Below are 22,833 nucleotides of genomic sequence, written 5' to 3' on the forward strand. Positions count from 1 at the left end.
TCTCTTTTATTTCTGTCTCATGTACACAGACATTCTTGCTATTAGTATCATATTCATTGAGTCACATAATAGGCTTTTTGTACCTGCTTTTGGAACTTTTGTAAATTATTTTTCACACTATGCTTAATTACGTGTGTATGTTTTCATCAATGTGGTTCTGCTGATTTTAACCTGGGAAAAACTTAAAAAGATGTTTTCAAACTGAAAAACCCTCCTCCTGTTATTAGAGCCTGAAATTAATTGACGTCAGAGAGAACAGTTGGGTGTCGGTGACATGGTCAGGCACTGGGTCACGTACTCGGCCTCATTTCATCAGGGGGCTACATGTCTGTTACAAAGAGGGATTTTACTGAGACTTAGGGAAAAAAATGTGCTTCACGCAAATTGAAGTGGGTAGAGATCAAAATGTATTTTGTATAAAATATTGATTCTCATAATTTTTTGAAGATTAGACTTTGCATATCTGTTGCTATATAGATGCTGTCGTTTCAATTTTCAGAAGACTGTGCAGTCTTTTTAACTGATGAAGAACAAGCCTTTGTCTTCCTGTAATTCTGAAGTGAACTTGAGTCACCCAACAAGAAAAAAAATAAGTCCGGTTAAAATATAGGCATTAGGAATAGAATGCTGAAACAAACCTCTGGATTGGCTTCATTGGCTTTCCTGCTTCTTTTGCATCCCAAAGCATAAGCTTAAATCATCTCAGAAGGACAAGGTCCGCCAGTTTATGGCATTTACGCAGGCTGGCGAAAGAACTGCCATCTACTGCTTAACACAGAATGAGTGGAAACTAGACGTGGCCACCGACAACTTCTTCCAAAACCCGGACTCGTTCCACAAGGAATCCATGAGAAACACAGTGGACAAGAAGAAGCTGGAGCAGCTGTATAACAGGTACAAAGGTAAGGGGCGACCGCGACCACAAGGCGGACAGTAGAGAGCTCGCTTCATCTCTAGGGAACAGAATGAATGTTATAGTCCTTGAATTTCTGATGCCGTGTTCAAAACACCTTCATGATACTGTTCCTACTCTTCCTGATATTCAGCTGCAAAATCCAATCAGTTTAAATGGAACTGTGACTATTAATCGATTTGGATTAGGGGTGGGATGAGAAGAGAGGGGTCTAAAGATTGATTGACAGTAAGCTCTCCCCATGGGGATCACCAGTGGCAGGGGAGCCGTCCATGGTATAGTGTCGTGGCCAGGTAGCCACGCCTGTGAATACAGTGTTTTTTCCCGAGCAGTTCCATCTAGGCTGAACATTGGGTAGGGAGAAAGTTGTTTAAAAACAGTACCAAATCATGAAAATAATTCTGATGTGTTGGTAAAAGTCATCCTTCTCTTAACATGGTGTAGGAGCGTTGTAACTCTGAAACAACTTCAGTTCTTGCATGAGCTTTGTGAAAAGCTCTTACTAAAGAAAAATCTGTGCTGAAGCTTGGGGACAGTTGTTATTTTTATTGAAATCAGCACCTAGAATGGAGCTTTCCATGTCAAAATACAGTCATCCTGCAAAAATGAGTCTGCATGTTGAATATGTACAGATTCAAATCACTCAGCAGGCTTTCAGGTCTCACGTCAAATGTAAATCTGCTGTGTGGAGGCAGCAGCGAGACTCAAGAGTTGATTGAGTCGATTTCTTTTTTCTTTCTAGGTAGTTTCTAAGGCTAATAATCCTTTTATTTCTAAAACATTAAAAAAATACGTATTAAAATAAGTATTAACTCAAACAGAATAAATACTTCCGTAGCTTTAAATTCTTGTTTATTATTTTCATGTTTTACTTTTGAGAGTACTGTGTGTATTTTTTAAGCTGTCTATTTAGATCTGAAGAATGGATTGAAAATTGCACTTTTTAAAAAAAAAAATCTTGGTTCAGAAACATATTCTGTGGTTAAAGAAAGATTCATACTTGTAGTTCTAAAAAAAAAAACAAAACTTTTTTTTTTTTAAATACATCTTTATTGATTTCAGAGAGAGGAAAGGAGAGGGGGAGAGAGAGAGAGAAACATCAATGATGAGAGAGCCATTGATCAGCTGCCTCCTGCACGCCCCCAACTGGGGATGGAGCCCGCAACCTGGGCATGTGCCCTGACCCTGAATCGAACCCCAATCTCCTGGATCCCAGATCAACGCTCAACCGCTGAGCCACGCCCGGTTATTTTTTAATTAAGCTTTAGTATGCTTTAAATTTTTTGGCTAAGTTAATTGTTGAGCTAATTTTATAAGTCAGATGCTATGCAGATTTTTTAAATTATTCAAATATGTGCAGCTGCCTTTGAAAAAAATACTTTTGTAGAAGTGAAAATTGTCATTTTTCTTTATTTTAAACTTCATCCCTTCATTTATTATCCATGCAATTCTAGTCAACTAAAGTAGATATATGGTACAATCGTTTTGGGTTCTGAAAATAAATATAGAGTGTAGTTCAAAGACTATTCACAAATACAGTGTTGGTTATTGCATTAATATATACAAATGAAAGTGCTTCCAAAATTACTTTAAAACTCAAATTTATTAAGATTGCTGGTTAGGTGAGAGCATCGTAGACCAACTTTTCTATTATCCTAAAAATCTGTAATGTTAGGAACATAGAATTGAATAGAAAGACAAGTGAGAATGTTGTATAGAACTTTTGTCCTGTAAGTCCATGGCTGCAGTTGTTCTGTCACTAAATACTTTTGAAATAGTCTTAATAGAATAGAGTTGGAGCCCGGCCGGGCGTGGCTCAGCGGTTGAGCATTGACTAGGATCCAGGCGATCAGGGTTCGATTCCTGGTCAGGACACATGCCCAGGTTGTGGGCTCGATCAATGGCTCTCTCATCATTGATGTTTCTGTCTCTCTCTCTCCCTCTCCTTTCCTCTCTCTGAAATCAATAAAGATATATTTTTTTTAAAAAGAAAAAAGAATAGAGTTGGAAAGATATTTGTGGTTTTAGTCAATCATTGGTTTTTCTTTTACATATATAAAATGTATATAGTAGTTAAATGACCAAAATTAACCCTTGTATGACCAAAGAAAAGTTTATCACACTTAATCTTTATTTAAGCAAAGGAGCTACAGGTTTTCTGTTTCCACCTTCTAAACCAACAGAATTAACACATATGTTATGATAATATATTATGATACACATAATCTGTCTGAAATTACTAGATCTAGTTTGGTGAGGTCTTGCTGGGATTCTTCTTATAATAGATTTTACTGTTTGATTTTCTGATAGAGAAATGCTAAGTTTCTTAATTTTATTTATAAACCAGAAATGAAGGGCAAGAGAAACCTGAATTTCTGAGCTGTTAAACATGGATGCATAAACTAAATGCTTTTGAAAATAAATATTGTACATTAACATTAGAACTATAGCAAATGAAATCACTTTTAAAAGAAAAATATCAATCTTTTGGTGAGGTTGTGATAAAAACTTAAAATATTATAAATACTTTACCAATGCAGTATTTTTGTAACAATTTTCCTTTGGGTGAAGTAAAATTTTGTAAACTTGAATTTTATTTTACTTTAAGGAAATTACTTTTTTTTTTAATCATGAAATCTTCTCAAAGAAGTTTCAATTTATTTATTTTTTCACTATAGCCCAGAAATCTAGACTTTAAAAATAGGAGTATTTTTTGGATAAATTATTATTTGTTGCTATCTTTCACATGTAGTGAAAATTACAGTCTATTGATTGATCTATTTGAAACAAGCTTTCTAGAACTATGTAGTAGATGTATGATTCTAACAAACCATTTCAATAACACTTTCCAAAATAGTATAACTTCTTTTTCCCTTAATTTAAACTATAGACCCACAAGATGAAAATAAAATTGGAATTGATGGGATTCAACAGTTTTGTGATGATTTAAGCCTAGATCCTGCCAGTATCAGCGTGTTGGTTATAGCATGGAAATTCAGGGCAGCAACTCAATGTGAATTTAGCAAAAAGGAATTTGTAGATGGCATGACAGAGCTTGGGTAAGTAAATTGGTCTCAGTTTAAATTTTTTCAGAAAGGAAGATACTTTCAACATTAATTCTTTTTTAGTCTGTAAATATTAATTTCATATCAATTTATTTCCTTTGTGTATCTTATAAATTTCTTATGCATTACGCTATATTAAACCTTTGGTTTCCCTTTAAGCTTTGTTTAATAATTTTTTTCAGATTAATCCCTGTTGTAACGTATTTTCTACTTTTTAATTTTTTTCCCAGTTTTAAATTGACAACAAACATCAGGGTGTTTTTGTTTGTTTGTTTTCAGCTATTCAGTTTATTTCATAATACTGTGTACTAAATGTGTAGTTTAGTGTGTTGCTATATTAAACATTAATAAAATGTCATTTTGATTTTTGCTTGTAATATTTCTCTGTTCTACCTACAGGGTTGGGATAAAAACTTCATTAATAACTTAAGATGTTTCTCACTTGTCAGATAAGTCAAAGAAGTAAATGAAAGCACATAACAAATGTCTTTTAATCATTGAGCTTATTGAACTATTTCATGAGATATAAAAGCCAACTTGGTTGACTTGCTGGTATTCTGATATTTCAGTGTTGACAACTTAAACTAGCTTTTTTTAGCTGCTGAAGGAGCTTGAAAGCCTAAGGTAAACATGTTCTTAGGTATGTGCTTACAGCATTCCCAGGGGGAAAATAGAGCATTTGTTTTTTCCATTAAACTGATGAATCTATTATATTTGGCAGCCTTGTCTGTTTAGGTAATAAACTCTACTAGAATTTCATTTCTAGTGTTATCTTACCATATTCCTGGTAGTTTTATAAAACCAACCAAACAAAAGGTATCATTATGACAATGGTGTAATAGCGTATTTCTTCATGTTCTTTGCACCAGGAAAGCCTAGATGAATTACCAGCAGTTTTAGAATGGAAAACAACCTAGTAAAGAAGTATTCCATGAGCATAATACTATACATTATCTTATCTATTAAAATCTCCCCCAAATGAGAGATTTGGAAATAAGTGCTTCTTATAAAAACACTTACTGGCATTGTCTAGAAATATTTTATACAAGTAAATTTTTTAAATTCTTGTCTGTTATCCTGTTAAGTGTCATAACTTAAAAAACATTAAAGAGTTTGTGCCTGAATCTTTGTAAAATGTGTTAGATAATTTCATGCCCTCTTATATGGAGTATAGAGAATATAATTTAAGATTACCAGTTAATGATTGTTAATGGTACTGCTCTCTACATCTCACAGGGCAATTAGAGGTGAAAACATTTTGTAAATATTAAAGTGCTATGTACTAAGTGAAAGTATCATCCATGTACTAGTAAAGTGTATTATAAAGACAATCTCAGTGCTTTTTAGGGATGCAAAGGACTGTTGGCTTCTAGTGTAAATAGCACTAAGCTTTAAAATATACTTTGGCTTTTGTGTCTGCTCTATAATTATTTTTTCACACTTTTTCCTGGCTGTTAACTATTGACTGTGGCTAGAGTACCACCTTTAACAGTTAATATTACATACTTTAGTTGGAGGCTTGAGGATTCTTAAGCAGACTCAGTAAACTTAAAGAAATACCTTGACATCTTTGTAAAAACAAAAAAATTGTGTTGTTTTATTTCTGGGTTCTCTATTGTATTCCATGGTCTATTTGTCCTTCACCCAACACCACATAGTCTTGATTATTGTAGCCTCAAGCTTTGAGTTTAACCAGAGTGTAGGACACAAGGTCAGTAAACAAAAATTGATAATATTTCAAAACACTGAATGTAGCCTTGCCAGCGTGGCTCAGCGGTTGAGTATTGACCTATGATCCAGGAGATCAAGGTTTGACTCCCTGTCAGAGCACATGCCCTAGTTTCGGGGTCGATCCCCAGTAGGGGGCGTGCAGAAGGCAGTTGATAAATGACTCACCATTGATGTTTCTATCTCTCTCTACCCCGCTCCCTTCCTCTCTTTGAAATCAATAAAGAAATATATATATATATTTTTAAAAACAAACACTGAATGTAACAATGCAACAAAACAAAGCAAATTTTTAAAATGTCATTTCCAGTAGCATCAAAACTACAAAACACCTAGGATAAATTTAATTAAATATTGTGTGCTACCTCCATAGAGAAAACAACTCAGTGAGAGACAAGAAACCTGAATAAATGGAGAAATATACCTCATTTATAAGTTGGACCACTTAGTGTCTGATCCCTAAATTTATTTATACATTTAATATGATCTCTAATAAGTAGTAGGCTTACGTGTGTGTAATTTGACAAGCAGATTTTAAATTTATATGAATATGCACAGTCAAGAATAGCCAACAATTCTTAAAGAAAAAAAGAACGACGTGAGAAAATTTGCTCTACCAGATAGTCAGGACTTTTCAAACTATAGTACCTAAGACTGTATTGTGTACCAGAATAGATAAATACACCAGTGGAACAGAATGGAAGGCCCAGAAACAAATCCATGTATACAGGTACATTTGAGTATGGCAAAGGCAGCATTTTAGGAAAGTGGAGAAAGAACATCTTTTCAGTAAATGGTCCTGGGAAGATTGGCACATGGAAAAAAATTCATGTTGATCCCTACCTCACACCATACATAAAAATCAGTCCGAGTGGATTGTATATCTCCATGTAAAAGGCTAAAGGCAGAGCCTCTAGAAAATAATGTAGGAGACTATCTTTATGATCATACAGTTGGAAACATTATAAAACATCACTAAGAAAACACTATAAAGAAGAAGATTGTTAGAGTGTACTATACTAAAAACAATAGATCATCAAGAAACACCACCAAGGAAGTGAAAAGGCAGCCCATATTCTGAGGTACTTTAAAAATACTTAACTGACAAAGGCTTGCATCTCTAAGATATAAAAATCTCCTATAAAACAATAAGAAAAATATAACCTAATTGAAAATGGGCAAGAGACTTGAACAGACGCTTCACAAAGGAGAATTTCCAAATGACCAGTGAAAATACAAGAATGTGCTCAAATCTCATTCATTGGAAAAGTACAAATTAAAACTGCAGTGAAATAGAACCTTAAAACCCACTCTCTGCAATGGTTAAAATAAGACACAGTTACAAATATTAGTGAACATGTGAGGCAACAGGAACTCTAGTGTACTGGTGGGAGTGTAAAGTAGGACAATCCCATTGGAAAACGGTTTGACGTTACTTATTGAACTGAAGGTGCCTAGGCTCTGTGACCCAGCTGTTCTGCTCTTGGGTGTGCTAACATAATGCATGCATGTGTGTGCCAGGATACATGTACAGAAACATTTTTAAAATATATATTTTTTTATTTATTTCAGAGAGAGGAAAGGAGAGGGAGAGAGAGAGATAGAAACATCAATGATGAGAGAGTCATTAGTCGGCTGCCTCCTACACGCCCCACCGAAGAGGATCAAGCCCTCAGTTTGGGCATGTGCCTTACCAGGAATCAATCTAAGATCTCCTGGATCATAGGTCAATGTTCAACCGCTGAGCCATGCCGGCCAGGCCATGTACAGAAATATTTTAACAATATTCTTTGTAACCAGAAAACTAGAAACAGCCAAAATATTGATCATCAGTAGAATATATAAATTATGAAATATGAATATAGTGGAATGCTATATGGCAACAGAAATGAGCCAACCACAGCCACACATGTCAGCATAAATGACAGAAAGCCAGACACAGAATAATACACACTGTGAGTTCCCATTTTAAAAGTTCAGAAACAGCCCTCGGCTTGTGCACCGAAAGGCCATGGGTTCAATTCCTGGTCAAGGGCATGTACCTGGATTGCATGTTCGATCCCCAGCCAACCAGTCGATGTGTCTCTTTCACATCAGTGTTTCTCCAGTGTTTCTCCCACATACACACACTCTCTCTCTAAAAAACCAATGGATAGAATATCCTCGAGTGAGGATTAACAACAAAATTTTAAGAAGCTGAGAAACTGGGGTAACTGGCACACTGTCAAGGAGTGCTTGTTGGAGTGATGGAGACATCAAGAAGAGCAAGGAAGTGACCACGTGGAGGAAAGGGGTTGTAATGGGGAGGGGCCTGCAGCCACACCCAGGTTCCTGATGTGAGTGGGCTGCACTGAGGAGCACCCATGACAGTCCCTGAAGGTGTGCATTTGTGCCCCTGAGTGTGTTCATGGACTTGCTGGTCTGTGAGTGGTTCTGGCCACTCCAAGACGTTCTCCATTGTCTTTCCGCAGCCCTGCTCTGCTTGGGTGCATGGATAAGTAAAGTATTACTTTTCTTCTCTTCCTTGCTGTGCAGTCAAAATAAAAATGACGAATTTTATGTTTTGCTATTCTAGATTCTGCTTTTAAGGCTTTTTAATATTCTTAAAGTTTATTGACTTTGGAGGACAATTCAATTTTAAAACAATAGAGATTTTTATTATACTTGGGTATTTTAAATCTAACCCACTACAGTGAAGAAACCTTTAGCTTAAGTGCTACAGGTTTATTTTCCTCTCGTAGGACAGTACAGCAGTAGCAGTGGTACAGACTGGCAGAGAAAATGGGGTCTTGTCACTCTGTCATTTCAGGGCATTGGCCTCTGATATCACAGCTGCAGAGTGAAACCATGGTCCTATTTCAGTTCACACAGAAGAGGGCAAGCAATTTTGGGTTTTGATTTTTTTTCTTTTAAAGACAACTTTAGTAAGATATAATTCACAGGCCGTACAGTTTACCCATTTACAGTGTACAACTTGGTGGCTTCTGTGTATTCACAGAGCTCTGCAGCCATCACCACAATCAGTGTGGAGCATTTTGAGCTAGAGAAACGGGCCCACGAGAATTCCACCTACCTACCCCCCTTAGACCCAAGCCTCAGGCTGCACCAAGTCACAGTGAAGTTGAGGACTTTCTCGGGATTGGGGAGACCTGTCTGCTGAGCGCTGTCTCCATCTCTCATCACAGGTGTGACAGCACAGAAAAGCTGAAAGCTCTTCTGCCAAGATTGGAGCAAGAGCTTAAGGACACAGTGAAGTTTAAGGATTTCTACCAGTTTACCTTTACCTTTGCTAAGAACCCTGGGCAAAAAGGTTTAGGTGAGTATAAAATCCAAACTTGGAAGAAGCCACATCTTGAGACTGTAAGGGGGCGTGATCCTGCCTGCTGTAGTGTTCCCATCCCTCTTTGCGTTTGTTTTTTTCTGTCTCTGATTTGCTCCATGTGCAGATAGACCAGTTTGTAGTACCATATACTCGAATACCTCAACTGATATCGCTCTCAAATTCTGGGTTTAAATACTTAAATTTTAAAATGTAAATGAATTTGCAAATGATCTATGTTGTCTCATACTGATATGAGTTAGAGAGGTCAGCAATTAATGTTGACAGTGGGCATGTTTGTACTGGCCAGGTGCGTGATCCCACCGATGGCGTAGCTAAGATTGCCAGGTGACATTAGTCTTGTCCTAATCTGGAGATTTAAACTTAACTTACTCAAGACCAATTCAGATGTGCATTGGATTACTTTAGTACAGGCACGCCTCATTTTATTGTGCTTCACATATACTGTGTTTTTATCAACACTGAGGCAAGATCCTTCACCAACAAAAAGATTACAACTCCCTAAAGGCTCAGATGATGGTTAGCCTCTTTTAGCAATAAAGTATTTTTAAATTAAGGTATGTGCATTGTTTTCTAGACATAATGCCATTGCACACTTAATAGACTATAGTATAGTGTAAACATAAATTTTATATACACTGGAAAACCAAAAAGTGTGTGCAACTCTCTTTATTGTGATGTTTGCTTTATTGTGGTGGCCTGGAACTGAACCTGCAGCATCTCTGAGGTATGCCTGGACTTCTTTCAGAGTTGTATGATTTTGTTATGATATAACTTGTATATTACTGTGTGTGCTACATTCGGAGAACTTTTAACTTAAAATTTTAGTTTGAATTTTTGGTTTATTTGAGGGTTTTATTCTGCTTATTTTCCTTTGTTTTGCCCCTAAGTACTATATAGTTTATTTTTGTCTTATCTCTTTGTAAAAATAAATCTGTATTGACTGACAGTTTGTTGCCTAATGTAACAGAACTAATGTATTTACATTTAGTTCATTCAAATCTCTTACAAGTTTGGAAGGGGGAGTTATATAGGGATTAAACAGGTATATTAGTACATTTCAAAGAAAAGTTTTTATAAATAAAAGCAATAATATATGATGGTCAAAATTAGATAGGAAACCTGAAAGGGGCTTGAAAATTCATAGAAAAATCCACTGTAGGCATCTAGTTTCCGGTCCTGATTTCACTTGTGCATGTTTGCAGGTGTGTGTGCAGTAGACATTTTTATGCCTCTGTCTTTCTGACATTCTTCCTTTCCTTCTATCGGCAGATCGAGTGCAGGTGCAGCCTGAGGCAGCCGGCACTTCTGGGTTAGATCAGGGAGATGGGCAGTAGGGTCTTCTGTCTCAGACCATGGTGATGGCAGTAGGCACTTCTCCCTCAGTTCAGGAAGGTGGCAGCAGGCTCTTCTGTCTCAGAGCAGGAAGACAGGCAGCTCTCTTTTCCTAAGCAGTATTTCCTAGTTCCCATGGCAGGGATCGTTTTCTTTGTTTTCTCCACTGTTGCAGGTCATTTGTTTTTACTGTTGGTGCATCACACTGTGATGAGTCTCTTGTCAGATTCCCTTTATCTAGGTTGGTCCACCATGTGGACGGGTTTCTTGCCCTGCAAGGCACCTCACAGATCATGCACCTGCCACCTGAGGAGTGATAAAGGCCTCTAACCTCAAGGCGTCCCGTTCAGGAACTTACTTGAATGGATCTACTTAAAACTCCAGAAGGTGGAAATGGGAGAACTGCTGGGAAGGGACGAATGTTATTTTTCCTCTTCAGGGAAACCGTGAGCAAATAGAGGTGTCAGTTGTATAAAGGGGCAGCAGCGAGGAGTTTCCTACATCACAGGGCTTCCCACATTCCCCATTTTGTCATGAGTCAGAGAGCCAAGGTCATGGAAAACTTTTGTGGGACCCCATGGGAGGAGTTGGTTCTGACACATTTGTTTGGGAAGAAAATGATTGATTTCCTGTCTGGCCTGACATCAGTGAAGGATCTGGTTTGCAACCAAGCGCACAGACTGAATGGACAGGAGAGTCTGCGGCTCACCAGGTTGACAGTTGAGTGTGAGCAGTGAGAAGCAGCAGCAGCAGCTGGGTTTTGTCTGTTCTCGCTCCTTATAGAGAACAACATGAGGTCAACCGACTGAGATAAGGGGCCTGAGGGGCCACTGCAGGCACAGGCCCTGATTTGCCCCTGGGCTCTCTGTGCTTATCGGTGTGTTGCCTGAAGAAGAGCTTTCCAGGCCCTTCCAGAAGGACCGCAGGGAGGCAGGACTCTGAGACATTGGTAGCAGGGCCTCGGTTAAATTAGAATTTCAGATGACTCCCGTTGGATTGATGCAGAGTGGAGAGTTGGACTCATGGTCTTGTGCTCCTGGGAAAATGAAAATACTTGGCATACTTTAAAAAGAAATAACTTGTGCAGTGCTACTCAGCAGCGAGGGCTAACATTTGGAGTGGAGTAACAGCATGTCACCCCAGCGGTGCCGCCTCAGCTGGGGATTCACTGGCTGCCCCTGTGTCTTCTCTGCCACTCTGATGTCCAGATCCAAGACTGACCACGACAGTCAGTGTACGCCACAGGCCCAACTACCTGATCACACTTTCAGCCTCAGCTTTATTATTTTATCTGATCTATTGTAGCTCCATTCTTTTCCACCGTAAAGACTTGTTTCTCTTCAGGAATCTTATAAAGGCCTGGAGGAAGTATACCTACCTTCGCTGCCATTTCCACTCCAGCAAGGATTGGGTGGCTGCCACTGAAGCAGGTCGGCATTCAGGTGTCATGACCCTCTGAGAGAGGGGCATCTGAAAGACAAGAAGGACACGGGAAGCGCAGGGAGTGCCAGGAACTTAGCCTTAGGCTGCGCAGTGGTACCTTCCGTCGTCAAGGAAGTTCTTAGGTTGCCAAACCCTGGTTTATTTAACAGTGTAAGTGGTATTCTCTATTTTACTTACGTTGGGAAGACTACGAAAAACGTATAAAATGTTATTGGCTCTGTGACACCCTGTGAGGTGGCAAGTCAGACTGTGGCGGTGCTGATGCAGAGTCTGAATGACTGCATGTGGAGGCGAAGAGCCACACTGCGTGCTGTGTTATTTGGGGGTGACAGTTGGCAGTTGAGTCCAGAGGCCTGAGTCCAGCTGGTCACTTTCTCTCAAGCCCTTTTCATCTCTACTTTGTTTTTTATTAAAAACTCTCCTCTTTTTTTTCACCTCTCATTCTTTTATCGGTTGAATGTATTTGCCCTTGTGTCTCTCTTAGGTATTTCTGAAATGATTTTTTAAATTTCTCATTCTTGAGTTTTGTCCCCTTGTTTCTGAGTTTTTCTAATTCTGATATATGTTCTTTCATGTTTTGTGTCATTTCTTGATGTCTTTTAGCTTGTTTTGAAATGGGAGGTCACAATTTTGATCTGTATTGGCATGTTTCCTGGCATACATTCATTTTCTGGGGATGTACTGTACTATCTTTTTTCTTAGGACAGTGTTGTAAGAGATTTGACCCCAGTGCTTTTCTCTTGCTCATACTCATGTGAAATGAGCTTTCCTGGACTTTTAGAATGAGGGTGGTTCAGGGCAGCGTTCTAACTTCATAGAGCTACGCCCCCTGGGAGGGGTGCGTGCACAAGTGTGCATGATGTGCTGCTTGTGTGCACGTGGGCACGTGTTTGTGCCTGCACACACACTTGCATCTGTGTACATGTATGAGTGTCATGTACAATAATGCAAAGCTTGCTTTGTAAGATTTTCTCGCCTTATCCCTCTGCCCCGTTTTTTATCTCTTGTCTCTGCGGTTCTTTCCTGTTTAACTTGTGCACTCCCAGCTGCCTCTCTACAGTGAGATACTGTCTAGAAGGTGCTGTAGTAGGTCACTTCTGAGGTTCGTGGGAGCCAGGTTGCCTCAGCCCCTACAGCCTTTGTGGCAGGTCCCTGCACCCACCTCCCACTGGTCACAGCAATGACCCAGTGTAGGTTCTGTCCTCACCTCATCCTGGCCAGGCTTTGCAGTGAACACCTGCTGGCTGCTCTGAGGCCCCCTGTCGCCATACCCATCAGAGACCCTGTGCCCCACTGACCCCCCTTCCCACACACCACGCAGGTCTTGTGGCTGCTAAGGGTCTATCCTTTCCTACGCATATTTTCGGTTCATGGTAATGCTTTCTCACCTGATTTCATTGTTAATGTTGCCTTTAAGTTTTGGACTGCTATCTAGTTGCTTTATCTGTTTTTATATGAAGATTCAGAGAAATTTAAAAACTATGCTACCTCTTCTACCACCATTCCAAGGACCCTTCTAAGTGCCTTTGAGTGTTAAGTTTTCATCAATTGCTTGTCAGAGGATAGAAAGGAGAGGCTGAGGCATGTAACTGCTTGTTCTTAAATCATCAAGTTTGGGGTCCTTGGGGTTTTTTAAAACCATTTCAACTGTTTTTAAGTGTACAGCTCAGTGGCACATTGCTGTCCAACCATCACCATCATCCATCTGTAGAACTCTTTCATCTTGCCAGACTAAAACTTTGTCCCCATTGAATAATGACTCCCCATTCTTCCTCCCACCAGCCCTTGACAGCCACCACTCCATTTGCTTTCTCATTGAATTTGACTACTTCAGATAACTTACATCAATGAAATCATACAGCGTTGGTCCTTTTGTTACTCATGATTTCATTTAGCATTATGTCCTCAAGCTCTGTCCATGTGTCAGAATTTTCTTCCTTTTTAAGGCCGAATAATAACCTACTGTATGTATTTCCGCATTTTGCTTATCCATCCGTCAGTGGACACTTGGGTTGTTTCCACCTTTTATCTACTGTGAATAAGACTGCTGTGAACAAGGGTGTACAAATACCTGCTCAAGTCCCAGCTTTTCAGTTCCTTGGGGTAAACACCCAGAAGTGGAATTACTGGATCATATGGTAATTCTGTGTTTAAATTTTTGGGGGGGAAACCTCCATACTGTTTTCTACAGCAGCTGTGTCATTTTACGTTCCCACCAGCAGTGCACAGGGCTCCAATGGCTCCACATTCTCACCAGCACGTGTTGCTGTCTGCTTCTTGTTGTTGTTAATATATATGATAGCCATCCTAGTGGGTGTGCAGAAAACTGTTCTTTATCAGCTGATCTTTTACTTTTGGAACTAAAACTCTTGCTTCTGATCTCCTCTCTTCTGCTCTATTCCTTCTTAAGAGGCTGAAGCAAAATAGTCACTAAAAATTAAGCCTGTTTTAGTTTACACCTTGATCACCCAGTATTCTAGAAACTAACAGACAAACAGACAACAGAATAACAGTACTGAAGAAGATTTGGGTTGGGCTCATTCGGCGTTCTTGGGACATCCGTGATAAGACTTGCTCATGTGCCGAGGACAAGCGCTCTGTTCCCAACAGGTGGTTCTTTCTGCCATGGATATTATTTGTTCTAATGCTGCCTTTAAAAAAAACAAAAAGACACCCTTCTCTCCATTTCCTGATTTTTCCTAAGTAATATCCACCTGAACTAGAAATAATGCTTCCCACGGCTTTCCTAATATTTAGCTAGTTTATCTCTGAGTGTGATGATTATTATACTTCAAAAGGAAAATTTAGATAATGCTTTTCTTTTCAGTAGTTTAATTCTTACAGTCTTTTTTAGCTTCATTTTCCTTTTTTTTAAGCATTTAGTCTTTTTTTAAAAAATTGATTAGAGAGAGAGACAGACAGACAGACACATCAGTTCGTTGTTTTAGTTATGCATTCATTGGTTGAGTCTCGTATGTGCCCTGACCGGGAATTGAACCTGCAACCTTGCATATTGGGATGACACACTAACCAGTTGAGCTAGCTACCTGGCCAGGGCCTTAGCTTTATTTTTTCAAAGTGAGAATTAGTTTGCTTTGAGAAATCTTGGTTTGTAGTAGTCTCGTGATTAGCTAATTTTTATATCTGCCCAAAGATGGGATTTTTTTGAGAGAAGGGACATCTTTATTATCTAATTCTAAATGGAGTATCATATAGATTTTAAACAGTAATACCTTCTTCTAAACATCTTCTTACTGAGGGGATAAGAGTTTTCAGAGGTTATTGGAAAGAAAATAGCTGCTATGAGAATGATTTTTAACCTCTAGAGTAACTCTTGTTCTTGATTTCAGCTCTCAAGTTTTATCACTTTGAGTTTTGTTGTTGTTGTTTTGCAAATGGCTAAGTCCATTAGGATAATATTAAAAATTTTACAAGGTAATAATATTAAATATTGACAATGCATACATTTACTTTTGGTCATGTGGTTTACAAACATACAAATCAGGAACTTTATAAGAGAGATTCCTAGGACCACACTAGTCCAAAAGTAACTAGATTAAATGTCTGCCATAAAACTATTTTTTTTTCCTTCCCAGGTTTACCTCCATTTCTCAGTGTGAGACTTTTCATCATTAAGATGAGTTGAGTATAGATTTCAGTTAACGTTCTTCCTAAGTGGTAAGGATGTAGACTTAGCAGGACAAGACTAATCATCTTAGCATTTTACTGCGGGCCCCATAGGTAAGGTTCAGCGAGCCTTTCTGCACTCTTGGTTCCTTGAAACTTTCTGACCGTTTCTTTCTTTCTGAGTGACTGCAGGGTATTTAAGACTGAGGAGGTCTATAATGGACTTCAAACACAGACGGAATGTGGTATTTTATGTAAAGTTGATCACTGTTCATACATCTCTTTTTAATAATGATCGACCCTGGAAATCTCAAGTTAGAGCTGTAACTTTAGTAATCTTTGTCCAAGTGGGACCAAACAAGATTTAGATGAAAATCTTTTAGTATTTTGCATTTAAGATGATCTGTTACCTTAAATATTTATTCACCCGCTTTTCACATTAGTTTATTTGACATACATATGTAAATATATAATTAGGAAAGTATTTCATTATAACTGTTTTTTACTATCTAAAAGTGGTGAGCACTATTCAGCATGGTCAAAGGGTAATGATTTTAAGAAGTAAACTTCTTGGCCTTTTTATGTACTTTCTCTGTCAAGCATATAAAAAGAAGTAGATATTAAACTTCTGGCAAGCAGAGAATAGATCTCAGTATTCCAGCAATTATGGATAGGGGATAATATTCTAACACAGCCCTAAAACTCAGCATTCGCATTACATTAACACATCATTTTAAGATTGAGCTCTACAACATAGGTTTATGCAGAACTGGTGAAATAATCACTACCCTCCAGTTGGGGAAAGATGAAAACATTGACTTTGGTTAATAACCATCCAGATTTTTAACTCTCCTTATATCAGTGAAAGTGCTTTTCCCTAAACCTGCTTATTTGTCTTGACTATGCCTTAAGAAATTCAAAGCCCTTACAAAGCTTATATAATTTAACTTGAAATCAGATACTGTTTCAGTTTTTATAGTGACAAGGCAAGTCTGTTTGGAAAACACTGTCGCTTTCTAAACAAGTTGTTTAACTGGTAGTTCATTACTTAGAAAGCACATTGGTCTACTTTTCAAAAAAATAATTGATATGTATTAATAGTATCCAGGTTGGTTCAGGTTTAAAGAAAGCCTGATATATATGAAAATGAGAGTCTCCAAAAATTATTAATTAGAAGATAGTTATTTATAGGTTCGAATAACATAAAACTCATATCCTTTTTTGAAGACATTTGCCCAGAGTTCTAAAATTAGATTACACATAATTTTGGGAACACATCTGTAAGGATTAAGCCTCATGTTACTCTTGGTAGGACTGCTGAATTTTATGAAGTGAATATCACTGTGCAAAGAAGTGATTGTTTTTTGTGCAATAGAAAAAGAAGTTAGGATTTACTAACTGCTCTTTCTCTCTTTTTGCCAGATTTAGAAATGGCCGTTGCATATTGGAATTTAGTATTATCTGGAAGGTTTAAGTTTTTAGATCTTTGGAACACCTTTTTATTGGTAAGTGTCTTCCTGCTTCTTGCCCCATGAGCCCAGGGCGAAGGGGGGTCAGCAGGTTGTGTGGCAACAAATTTACTATCTATATTTGCACATCAGCATTTTGTAGCTCTTTATGTTTATCTAAAGCACTATTTTTAACTTTTAACAGTTTTCTTATGATCCTTGTTCCTCATCAACTTATATACTGAGATAACTAGATTGCTAGAACACCTGGGAGTTACGTCTCTGTCTTAAATCTGGTGGCTTTTTTCTCTAATGTATTAGGAACATCACAAAAGATCCATCCCAAGGGACACTTGGAACCTTCTGCTAGATTTTGGAAATATGATTGCAGATGACATGTCTAACTATGATGAAGAAGGTATGAGAAGTTGAAGTTGTAGCACTTCAGGTGATTGCCAGGAATGCTGATATGTATGCCAACTTTTCCTGCCCCTCGAGCACAGGACAGTGCTGGTGACACAGACACTGGGGTCAGACGGTACCCAGTTGACTCCTGGCCTTACCCCATTGGTGAAATGGAGGTGGTGGTGATAATAATAGTATCTACTTCATTATGTCTTGTAAATCACACAAAAGAAAAATAAGGTTTCCTATTTATTTAATAAAAAAGACAATTCTCTAAACTAAAGCCTTTAAAATATGGCCATGCAGAGAGCCCCATAACAAAACCATAGAACTAGACAGGTGTTTGGGAAAGGCTGCTCCAAGTAAGTAATTCCATTTGATGCCTCAGGTCATTAGGCTATTTAAGCTTATTTGATGATTCTAGCTTATATTTACCTGCTTGAATGCAGTCACACATTTAGTAGCCCTTACCCCTAAATATTTTGGGACACTCAGTCAGGGAGCATTTGAAGCCTGCTGTGCAATGAGCTACATTTGGAAAGGAATGCTCATTCTCCAGAACTCCACCCGCTGTCTGCTTCCTCGGTGCCCAGCTAGGAGGCGACTTCCTCTGGGACATCCTCCTCAGCACTCCTCTTTGTTCTAGAAAGTGGAGGCGCTTTAGCAGCAGCACTCACCACCCTGGTGGTAGCTGCCAGTGTAATGCTAGTGTCTCTGTCCTCAGCACTGCACACCCTCCCTGGCACAGAGTAGGGAGCTAATCAGTGTGTTGAATGAGCAGGTGAATAGTGGACCTCAGACAGAAGCCCCTCTTTTAGGAGCTCTAGCTATAATGGATGAGACAAGGCACGTCTCCACAAAACGGAGCCAAAATGTGAAATAGGGAGTATATGGCTGGCTAATGGGTGGTGTCTGAGTATTTAGGGGGCCACTTGGATTGGGTGAGGGTAGGCTGGCTTGGGGGAGGGGACACGACTCAGGGAGAAAACAGCATCCCTAGTGGAGGAAGGTGGCTGCACCTATTTCCTGGGAGGGCAAAGGGTCCTCTCCTCCGGTCCTGACTGCCTGGTGCAGGGGCTGAGGGCCGTGACGCTGCAGTGGGAACACACGGGCCAGCTAGCCCTGTGTGCCACCATTGTTAGAGAGGGCCATGCCCACGCGAGCACACCAATATCTGCCAGCCTGGTCCGACTAGAGCATAGGTGGGTAACTTCAGCAGTTAAGTGAAGCACAAACTGTAGAAACTAAAAGTCATTTGAGTTTTTGAACTACTGTATAAGTGTTAGATTATGAAAAAAAGTGCTGAATAAAAAAAATATTGCTCTAAAACATAATTTTATTTTATTTTATTTTATTTTTTTTAGGAGCATGGCCTGTTCTTATAGATGATTTTGTAGAATACGCACGGCCAGTAGTCACAGGTGGCAAACATAGCCCTTTCTAGGCAGAAAATGAAAATGGATTAGGATTATAAAATGAACTGCCACCTGCAAGGAGGCATTGTGGTCAATTTCTGTGGACATACGTCACTGATTTCAGAAGTCATCCTTGACCAGTCACGAACTGGAATGACCATCTCACTCTGCTTAAAGAAAGTGATGGCTAAGCTTCGACACCGTTAGGGGATCCTCAGAAGATAGCTGCTTTAGGATGTCTGGAGCTGGGTCACATACCTATTGCTTTAGGAGATTTCTGCATGATTTTTATATTTATGAAACAGTACCTAAAGCCTGCTTGCAGGACTGCAGAGCATGCTGTTAACTCATGATTTCAGGTGAACACCAGCAGTACTATGCTCCGCTGAATTATATTGTAATTACACTTAAAAAAAAAAAGGATTTGTGTCCTTGGTAGGATGTTGTATTTTTATACAAGTCAAAGCTGTTTAAAATGTCCCCAAAAGAAAATGATCTTGTCGTGGATTCTAACATTTTTGGTACCAGGAATTCAAGATTTATATTTTTTGAATTATCGAATATCTAGATTTACCAGATCTATTTTTCTTTTAATTTTCTCTAGATGTTCATCTGAAAATCATTTTATAGTTTTTAATAGCCATTACAGTCTCCACAGCGATGGCACATGTATATGTGATAATTCCCGGAAAGTGTTATTTTAAACTGCTCACAAGTCAGGTCTATTTTACTTCTAATAATGTCATTTGAACTTCCTAAGAAGTTTCGTAAAGTATTTTTTTTAAAGAAATGTATTTTATTATACTTAAAAAGACATTTTTCCATGAAGAATATTTCTTTTATGAATGATGAATTATAGATTTAAAAATCAAGTGAGTTGGTTCCTTTCAAATATCTGTTAATATCCATAATGTCCACTCTCCAGCCCTTTGTATGGTTGTACACATTTGGAAGCTAAAATACATCATTGTCCAAAAACACACACAACCAAATCGGAAACCTTCATCTCATTTGCGAGCTGAAGTTTGTCTCTGCCTCAGGTTGCCCTTCGAATTTTCTGGTGTTTGCAGCACAGGGATAGATGGGGTGCTTGTCCAAAGGCGGAGGCCTGCGATGCACCTGCTCTTCTTTTGGAAAAGCTCTGTGTAGAGTTTTGAAAAATCACTGTGTGGACCCTACCTCATATTCGAAAAGATCTTCCCGTCACAAGTGTGCCTGCTGCCCTGCCCGTAACCCTGTTCATGAGACAAATGAATTGGAGTTATTTCTGGACAGAGGAAATTCACTTCAAATTTCTTGTAAACAGAACGTGTGCCTAAAATATGTCGTTTTGATTTGAGTTCCAAAAATGTGATTCACTCGGTGTTTTAGGAAGCGCCATGTACAACGTGAGGTTTGCGTGTACTTACTCCGTGGACTATTCATACTTTTGAATGGAAGTCTGTCAAAGAGGGCAGCAGGCCGGGGAGGGTGGGAAAGGGGCTGGGGCCTGGAGACCACAGGCCAGACGGGGTCGTCGGCCATAACCAGGTGCAGGGCCCAGGGAAGTTCCTTCACCTCTCCCAGCCTCCACTTTCGTGTCTACAAAAGGAAAAGCAAGGCCATCTCTATCCATAAATCTGCGATTCTAAGAGAGCATTTATTTTATATAATAAAAGCTAGCTTTAATAAAAACCTCAACTAATGTAAAGCATCCTTCAAGCTTCATGCATTCTTGACATGTAAGTGTTCTGCTCAGAAACTGTTATTCCTAAGATTTAAAGTTATATGAGGAAAAAATGTTCTATGGACTTCTCAGTAGATATCAAAACATTAGTAATTGGACAAAGGCTCTTCAAAAAATTGTGGGTTTCTTTTTCTTCTGCCATATACATTTAAGTCATGCATGCTATGAAAGTGCTAAGAACTTTGGAAACATTAAAATAAATTATTTTCTCTGGTGGTGTGGTGTACTTTTAATTCTATCCTCGGCTGCTCCACTTCTCACCACTAGATGTCAGGGTGTTGATCTGTCATGGGACTGACAGGAAAGCCACCTCTATAGCACAGTGACACGGGATATTCCCGCCTGTTTCCAGCCTGCCACCCTAGTTAATGATCATGTCCCAAAATTGACAGCTTCATTTAGTTTTTTTTTAAGTATCACATAGTGTGCTAAGTATGGTTTTCATCTGTGAAAAATTACAGATCTCATAATACACAGCCTTTGAGTTGATAGGAATTATATAACCAGAATGCACTGAAATGCAAGCAATAAATATATTGAAAATACACAAATTAACCAAACATAATAAGTTTAATAAATATTTATTACCAGTGCCTTCATACAGTGCCTGACAAGAATTTCTGAAATAGATGTCATCTCTTTTTTTGCTTTGGTGACACTGCATGTCATTGTGTTACTTTAACTCAGTGAAAGTTCAAGCGTGATGCTATACCTTTCTCAGACTTCGGGGTCCATGGAGGCAGATTTCGTCTGTTAGTTGCTGTATCCACAGTTGGTAGCACACAGTCGGGGCTCAGTAAATGTTGAACGAGCAAATTAGTGAACTCATATGACCTCTTCCTGTCTGCTGACATAGGCCAGATGGTATGGAGGCGCTCCTAGCATCTTCAATAAATGTTTCCACTGCCTCAGAATTAGCAAATGGAACTAGCCCTAGACTATACCTCTGCCCTCACCAATGTTTCTGCCAAGTGATACTGTTCTACCTACAGTGGAGGTTGTCTAAATAGAAGGCTGCTGTTGTCTACCGTGTCCTATTGGACAAGGAACCCACATACCCAGAAAGTCGGGGCCATTGGTACTGGCTGTGAAGGACTATCAGCCTCAGAACCTCTCAGTGCTCACTGCAATATTCCAGAACCTCATTTTTAACAAGGGCTGTTACAGTGCTATATGTTCATTTAAATGTATCCTAGCATCGCGTTATTATTGAAAGAAATTCTGTTTTTAGCAGATGTCTTTCTTAAGTCCAGGTGCGACCTGGTATGCTGTGTGGCCCCTGTCCTGAGGGACAAGGGGGAAGCATGGTCCCAGTGGGGACGCTGTCACTCTCCAGGGCCTGGGGACAGTGAGATGGACTGCTTCCCTAACTCCTTGTTTCATCAAGATTCCTGGTTTACACATTCCACCTCCCCCCAGCCTCTTCGTATCTTTGAACGTTCTTACTGTGAATCGACAACGGGGCGTTTAAATACATGAAGCTGATGGCACCATCACGGGTGCCACTGCGAGGCTCTGCCCTCTGCTCACACACACTGCAGTCTGAAGTCTGGTCATTTGGAGAGCCCTTTGTTGAACACTGAGTTGTGAGAACACTTAATAATCTTTCACACTGGAGCCGGGTATGCTTTATTTCTTTACACTTCGCATTTTCTCAGCGTTCTATCATAAACACATTTTCTAACCCAAAAAATAAAACCATGATGGATGAATCTCAACATTATGCTAAGTAAAAGAAGCCAGACACAAAAGACCTCATAATGCATAACTCCATTTACTTAAAATTCTGGAAAAGACAACTATAAAGACAGAAAGCAGATAAGTGGTTGCCAGGGGTGCGGTGGGGAGAATGGAGCAGATGGGCAAAGCGGACTTTGGGTGACAGAAGTGTTCTCAAGCTGGTCTCTGGTGACCAGCAGTATCCCTTTACACAAGCTCGTCACACTGTGCACTGAACACGGGTAGATTCCGTGGTGTGTGAATTACATCTTAAAGCTCTAGAAGTGTGTGCCTTTCTTCGAGAACGCTGGGCAAAGATTCACTAGTGACAAGTCACTGCTTTGTGAGAGAGTGCTTGGGGGTGTCCTGGGTGCTGCCTACATATTCTGGATAAGCCTGCAGAGAGCGTCTGTCTGTCCTGACGCTGAAGGAAGCTGACACTTCCACGTGGCTCTTCAGAAGGCGCTGTGAGCTGCGGGGTCCAGAAAGGTTTTCTCATTGGTGCCACCTGCAGACAGAAAAGTAGTGCCTGGCCATTCGAGGAGGCTCTTGACAGCGACACAATGGCCAGAACGGAGGTCGGTGGGGTGGACTGAAGGCTGCTGCTGCCGGGAAGCAACAAAGGCTGGTCGCGCTCCGCAGCGGGAGGGCGGAGGGGCCGCCTCGGCA

At 39.5% G+C, this 22,833-nt stretch overlaps 1 protein-coding gene across 2 annotated transcripts; it reads left to right on the plus strand.

Moving 5' to 3' along the window:
• DCUN1D2 (defective in cullin neddylation 1 domain containing 2) lies at positions 1-20,660 on the plus strand. Of its 2 annotated transcripts, none has more exons than XM_016212891.2 (6): positions 1-902; positions 3,804-3,972; positions 8,892-9,022; positions 16,874-16,956; positions 17,221-17,347; positions 18,669-18,754. In XM_016212891.2, exons 1-5 carry the CDS (start codon positions 728-730, stop codon positions 17,329-17,331), a joined length of 669 nt encoding a protein of 222 aa, XP_016068377.1. In that variant the 5' UTR covers positions 1-727; the 3' UTR covers positions 17,332-17,347; positions 18,669-18,754. The 2 variants fall into 2 exon arrangements, with proteins under 2 accessions (XP_016068377.1, XP_016068376.1); XM_016212890.2 differs by having other exon boundaries at positions 3-902; positions 17,221-17,317; positions 18,669-20,660.
• Positions 20,661-22,833: the final 2,173 nt, after the last annotated feature.

This window comes from Miniopterus natalensis, chromosome 2 (genome assembly GCF_054644295.1).
Source record: "Miniopterus natalensis isolate mMinNat1 chromosome 2, mMinNat1.hap1, whole genome shotgun sequence".
Taxonomy (NCBI): Eukaryota; Metazoa; Chordata; class Mammalia; order Chiroptera; family Miniopteridae; genus Miniopterus; species Miniopterus natalensis.

Bases quoted from the DNA above. Each gene is read 5' to 3' on its own strand.
- DCUN1D2 (XM_016212890.2), top strand. From the start codon at position 728: ATGGCATTTACGCAGGCTGGCGAAAGAACTGCCATCTACTGCTTAACA. The intron at 3,973-8,891 runs GTAAGTAAATTG...CTCTCATCACAG, and splicing joins GATGGCATGACAGAGCTTGG to GTGTGACAGCACAGAAAAGC. The intron at 16,957-17,220 runs GTAAGTGTCTTC...CTAATGTATTAG, and splicing joins TTTGGAACACCTTTTTATTG to GAACATCACAAAAGATCCAT.